Below are 6,621 nucleotides of genomic sequence, written 5' to 3' on the forward strand. Positions count from 1 at the left end.
AATGAGTGTCACTACTGTTGCTGCTTTTAAAAAGATATGGAAACAACTATACAGAAGGTAGTTATACCTTATTGATAGACTCTCTAACTATTTAACACTACAAACTGAACATCATACACTGAGTTACATTACTCTTTGAAAAGAATTAAAAGCTGTACTAATATTTTCTACTGTTTCTATCCTAAATTTCACTAAACCTTTTTGCACCAGGCTTTTTCTCAGCACATGGACCCATTGCTGGCAGTGGATGGATTAAAAGTGCTAGCACTCAAGTGAGTGCATGAGAAACTGAAGAACTATTCATTTTTCTTAAGTTATTTTCAATTTGCTTCTTAATTATTGGTTAGAAAAGAACCTGTGCAGGTATGTGCAGTTGCCATGAGAAATCAAACTTGTATATTCTGAAATACATAGCTTTCTTTTAGAAAATTGTCCAGATTTCAGTCACAATGATGTTATCTACCAGGGGATCTTACATGGCGTTTATGCACCTCACTCAGTTATGACATATAATCTGTGTGTTCTTACTCTTTATTTTGCAGACTGTATTCTGTATCTTAACATTTTATGAGTCACAGAGCATACAACTCTGTGGAAGCTGAAGTTTAATTAAGTAGTAACATGGTAAAACTCATAAATATATATATATATACTTGTGTGTATATATATTCAGATTTAACTGGAAATTGCATGTGTGCTACTGGAGATCACAAAATAAATTACTAGAATGTGGATGTATTGCTTCAATGTATTTTGTTGTGCATTTTTTTCAAATAAGAAATTTCTCAGGTTATCAAAGAGGTCATCACATCTTCACGTGATGCACAGGAACATATAGTTGCCTGTCGATTTAAAACCCACAGTACCACACTTGCTATCTGAATACATTATACTCATGGAATAGGGAAACTGAACTTGAACACAAAATCAGTAACTTCAAAGCTAGGCACTACCAGAACTCTGATCCAGGAGGCACATATATTGCCTTCTGCTGACTGACTACAAAATCTGCCTTAAAGCTGCTTGGAAATGGTGAAGTTTAGGTTTGCTTAAAAAATCAACTGTGACTGCAAGACTTGTCAATGTGACAGATCTTGCTTTCCTGTCTGGGGGATCCACCTACAGGAAAGCTTTCAGGTACGAGTAGAAAGCAAATTAGGTGAGAGTATGAGAAACTGTTGCTTTTCCTTCCAGACTTCATTTCCCAGATTCTTACCTGCAAAGACTGGGGGGGGGGAAGCACAAACTGAGTAGATGTAAAATGGTAGTCTGATTGCCTAATAGTAGGCAAATTTAGACACCACCTTCAAGCTTTCCTGAAATAATAGAATCACTAAGATTGGAAAAGACCTCTAGGACTGTCCATTTTCTGACAATCATACTTAGTGAGACTGACCTGCTACTTTCTGATTACAGGATTGTCATCTGAATTCACTCCTTTTTTTGAAAGACAGTAGAACTTCATCTGACATGTTAAGGAAATCTGCCACTCTGCTCAAATCTTAAAACCTCTTCTGAAAAGCAGCACCCCTGCATGGTTTGCAGACTCAAATGAAGTGGAAGAAAGCAAAAAGGGAGAAGGAAAAAAAAAACAAAACTCTTCATTAATTGTTTATTTGAAATGAAAGTTTATTTATTCAAAACATTTCTGTACTTCTTTTCCCCAGACACACGTATTTTAAAAAAGCTGATACTTCTACAAAAAACAACATTTTCAGTTGAAAATGCAGTAACAAATATTGTGAAAATTTCCAAAGAATACAAAATGACTATTTCAAGCCTTGAAAAAAGGAAGCACTTCTACAGTCTTTCATGAGAGACTTTCAGTAAGCTCTAGGAATGTGCAGGCTTTGTCCTAAGGCCTGACAGCCCCATCCAGCTGTTACGCACAGCCCTATCTTTATGCAGCTAGCAACTTAGGAGCATCACCCTGCTTATAGCTTAGTGTGTTTTAAGGAGAAAACTCAATAGATAATTGAGATCAGTCAAATAACTTAGACCTCAAAGGATCATGTTGTACTTTCCACTCTGAGTACTGGTCTCACCAGTCATCTACTTCCACTACGAATGGTTCCTTTACAGCTATTTTGCCACTGTTCACAATCACGCAGTCATGAAGAGGGCGGTCATGTTCATCGGTCTGCTGAAGTTCTATCAAGTGGACCACAGACTGTAAAAATAAAGCACAGATCAGTTGGATCAAGGCAACAGATCAAAGTAGTTATTTATAAAGGACAAAATTCAGTTAGAAATACTGAGTACTCATTTTTTGTTATCTGCCAGTTCATCTAGACTAAAACTTAGTTTAAAAAAAAAAAATTGAAGAGAGATTTAAACTTCTGAGCTCCTAAGAATTGAATTGGATTGTCAGGATGGGATGAGAGGGAAGTGTTCTGATGAGGTCTGCAAACTCCTGGTGCAGCAGGTCGTGTCTCCTCACTCATTTCGAAACATAGATTAAACAGAGAAATACGTTACATGAAGCTAAAGGGAAAAGTATAATCAGTGGGAAATAACACTTCTGAACTTGCATACTGTTTGGCCCTTGCAGTGATGCATTTAATCAGTTTTGCTGCTGTGCAGACATGGAGGATACTGACTCATGTTTACTTTTTAAACAGTTCTGAATATACGTTTGTGTACCTCACACTCATGTGCCCTAACAACTAAAGAGTTACCTACAGCTTGCATAAATATAATTATTTCATGGCTAGCAGCATTACTAGCAGGGGGACCTGAACTTAACTCTGCAGTCCACAAAGTTGCCAATGCTGAGTTAATTGGCTAGTGATCTGAAGCAAGAGTCCAAAGGGATGTTTTCAGTTTCTATTTACTTCTGCAATCATCCATCATTTGGTATTTCAGTTCTAAATCTCCTAGCTTCAAGCTCTTCACATCTGTTTTCTACCAAATACACATTAGATTAACACTCAGTTGTTCAAGATGGCTCTAAGTTACACTAACCAATATAATGCAGGAGAATATTTTCCTGAATTATTTAGCTTACCATTCCATCAAGGACTTTGCCAAATACTACATGTTTTCCATCTAACCAGGAAGGCTTTGTCACACTGATAAGAACTGGGATCCGTTGCTGTCTGGGCCAGAATTAGCCATGCTAACCCATCCAATTCCATAATGTTTCAGCTTGAAGTTCTCATCTGGAAACTTTTCTCCATAAATGCTTCTTCCTGTGACATAAAAAAAGTTTTTGTTTTTTAAAAGCAAGTAACGACAAACAACCCATAACCTTGTTAAAAAATGAAATGAGCACAAAGTCAGGACTTAAAAGATTGATCATTTGAGTAAGCCCAACAACGTCACTGCTGTGATTCTTAACTGAAAAAGTTCTGCATGTAGAGAAAAGTATAAGGTGAACTAAAACACCAGATACATGGAAAGAATATTTAAATCTAGTGATGCTTTATCCTCTGAATTTAACAAGCAAACTCAGTATCTTCAAAGATCATACTAAAATACACCACTGAGCAGCAGTGATACTTCATCTCAGCAAATTCAAACTGCATCTTTATGGCCAATAAAAATAAGGTAGCCATGTTTTGTGGCAACTTCTACTTTGTGTATTTCTGCAACACTTTCTGCATAGTATACTTTTGTATTTTGCCTTAGACCTGTTTATGAAGACTAGGGAAGCTAGTGTCACAGACTCCATGTGTATCTGTAGAAGCATTATGTAAGAATTTTGGTGTTTTAAAAAGGTTCAGAAAACATTAGTCATGGTTAAACTACTGTAACTTTGAAAAGAGAATGCTGCTGCACTTTCTGTTTGCACAGCGCTTATGGGGATGCTGCCCCAACACACCAGTAGCTATCCCAGCAAACAATACTAGCAGGCAAACAAACATTGCCTACCTTTAATGCTAAAACTTTGTCTTTGATATTTTAGCCTTCCCCACTGTTTGCTGCAAGGAAAAGGAATGTGTTTTCCATTCTGTCCCAGCGGGGAAATCACTAAAACTGCACGCAGACAGTTCAAATCGTAGCACCTGATGAACACACATGTAAAGGAAGAGAAGAAATCAGCTAGAATGCATGCAATGCAAGAGATGCTGCACTAGGACTGCTCTCCTGAACTGGCTGATGTGGTCTTCTGGAGGTTCAGGAGGCAGTTATAAATTTAGTAGAAGAAAAAAGAGAGAGTGCATGACACTCATTTCAATTTCTCTGTCCCTGCTTTGGATTTCCCTCCTGCAGCACTTTTCAGAATGTTCCACAGAAATGGCTGAGCTGAGGAAAGGGAGGTGAGACTACTCTTTCCCTTTTCTCCTACCTTCCCTCTGAGTGCTTTCCTTGCTTTGTTGCAGATTAGTTTGCTGCTGGGTGACTGAAATTGTCCACATACACATGCAATCAGGGAAGCAGTGCTGTTGCAAAGCAGAGCAGGGGAAGGGTGGAGATGGCTGTAGGAGCTGCTCAGCTGCTCAAAGGGCTTGCCATGCAGCCCATTGTGCAAAGACAGGCATCCTGACTGAGGAAAGTCACAGACAGAAAGGGCTATGTGCAGAAACTGAGGACAAAGGAAGGTCCACGTACACTTTTATTTGGTAACCCACATTTGTGCATCTTATCTTCCAAAATGCCTGGAAAAGAACTAGCTGCTTCTAAAATAAATGTTTTTTTCTCGTTTATGGGAGTTGAAAGAAAGGAGGAAAATGCTCTTTTATCCATCTTTTCAGTAGACCCTCAAAGAAAGGAGAGAGAAAATATGTTACCTCCTGATCCATCTCCAGCTGTAAAGTCCCCTCCTTGAATCATGAAGTCTTTGATCACACGATGAAATTTACTTCCTTTGTATCCATATCCTCTCTAAGAAAATGAAATAATTAACGTAACACACAGTTCTGTATGATCATATGGAAATGTACACATGGTGAGTGGTCAGCTTTCAGAGAACATACCACCACCTGAGCCAAATACTGGCAAGAAACAAACAGCAGTGAAATGCAGGTGACTGCAGCCAGGGTACAGGTCTGTCTGACCAGTGTTGACCACAGTGTCTCTGCATGGCACATCTGCAGGGCAGGGCCACATCATGGTGCTGACAGCCAGCCCCAGTGACATCTTGTGAATCAACCTGCAAAGACTTCTGTGTCTCACACAGCAGAGCATGGCCTTGGGAATGGCACTCTCGCACTGACTGCACTGAGTTGAAGTGGACATTTCACAAGCAAAATGGCATTTGAATACTCATTCCCCACTCCAAACTTCAGCACACAAAGGAAGAAAACTGCAAACCTACTTCTCCAGTTGCCAGCACGATGAAGTTCTCCACCGTCTTTGGGACAACCTTTCCAAACAACCCAATTGTAATTCTGCCAACATCTCTGTCTCCAATCTTCACGTCAAAGAACACCTAGATGTATTTGTGAAGAAAAGAGATGCAAACATGAACAATGGTAAGAAATAGCCTCTGGGGTGCTCACAATTAATATTACAATCCTCAGGTGCTAGTTTCCTTCCAGTTTCCAAAACCAGATTATGCAGTGGGAAAAGGTGGGAAGAAAACCCTGCAGCTCCGCAAGGTGTCCACTCCCCACACAGCAACCCAAAACTGCCTGGAGGAAGAAGCAGGCTGCAGTAGGTAGCTGGATGCCTAAAGTCTTCTACGTGTGTGTTGCTAAAAAACGTATGTGGAAAAGACATAAGAGTTAGGAGGCATAGTTCAGAATATCTGTGTGTGTCTACGAACAGCAAAACTGTTCAATTAAATAGGAGCAGCTGTCAGGAAATGAGGAGTTTTAAGTTCTGAAGAAGTTACATAAAAACTATTACAACTTCTAGGAAACAGCAGTGTGTAGTCCTGTGATGTGGTATTTGCTGTTCTTCACTGCACTCAACCAAATATTACTAGTCTGCAACTCTAAGAAATTAGTCCAATTATGATAATAAATGACTACAGACTCTCCAATGTCAATGCCTCTTTCATGCTTTCCTACCAAACATTTCTACTGTTTCTTCTTCTTCCATGTGGTTTTGACTGTTGAACTCCTGGCTAATGTTACGAAAGCTTTGTAAAGAAAATAACATTCCTTTTGACACACCTCATTCATTTTCTTGGCACTTGGCACCAAATACTTGTACTTATTAGATGTGTGGCTTCCAAAGCATTAACAACAAACTTTCCCTAATTTCCTGGCATTTTTATAAATGCATCTCTCTTCATTTTGCAGTCAGCTCTCTTTAGGTATGGGCGTAGAGAAAAATAAAAAAACCTGTGCAGGTTTTCTAAACACACCTTATTTTCTATGGAGATCTTGTCCAGGCAGGGTGCTAGTGACGCAGCCAAGGCTGCCAGCAATGCCTGCTGGCAGTAGCACTATCAAATGTGTCCACACAGCACTGGAGACAAGGCAAAGCTCCTATCTGAGCTGAGGCCAGGCATCAGGCTTCACAAGCGGCAGAGCTGCACATGAAAATGCCTGTTCTACTCGAAACATTATGAAATGTGTCCTAACACCCAACCCGGATCTCCCGGCCACAACCTGGGGTCACTACCTCTCTTCAAGTCCTTCGAAAAGGGAAGGAAACGTCGCTGAGCCGTCAGACGCTGCAGCTTCAGACTTGCAGGGACAGAAGCCGAAGTTAGAAATCGCCGTAACG

At 39.9% G+C, this 6,621-nt stretch overlaps 1 protein-coding gene across 1 annotated transcript in view; it reads right to left on the bottom strand.

The window, feature by feature from the left end:
• Positions 1 to 1,608: 1,608 nt before the first annotated feature.
• PPIC (peptidylprolyl isomerase C) overlaps positions 1,609 to 6,621 on the bottom strand; it is a 7,684-nt gene continuing 2,671 nt past the window's right edge. The window contains 6 exon segments of the mRNA XM_010726252.3: positions 1,609 to 2,170; positions 3,008 to 3,078; positions 3,081 to 3,191; positions 4,734 to 4,827; positions 5,261 to 5,374; positions 6,257 to 6,337. Coding sequence (XP_010724554.2) covers positions 2,042 to 2,170; positions 3,008 to 3,078; positions 3,081 to 3,191; positions 4,734 to 4,827; positions 5,261 to 5,374; positions 6,257 to 6,337 — 600 coding nt within the window. The 3' untranslated portion in view covers positions 1,609 to 2,041.

Source organism: Meleagris gallopavo, chromosome Z, assembly GCF_000146605.3.
Source record: "Meleagris gallopavo isolate NT-WF06-2002-E0010 breed Aviagen turkey brand Nicholas breeding stock chromosome Z, Turkey_5.1, whole genome shotgun sequence".
NCBI classification, from domain to species: domain Eukaryota; kingdom Metazoa; phylum Chordata; class Aves; order Galliformes; family Phasianidae; genus Meleagris; species Meleagris gallopavo.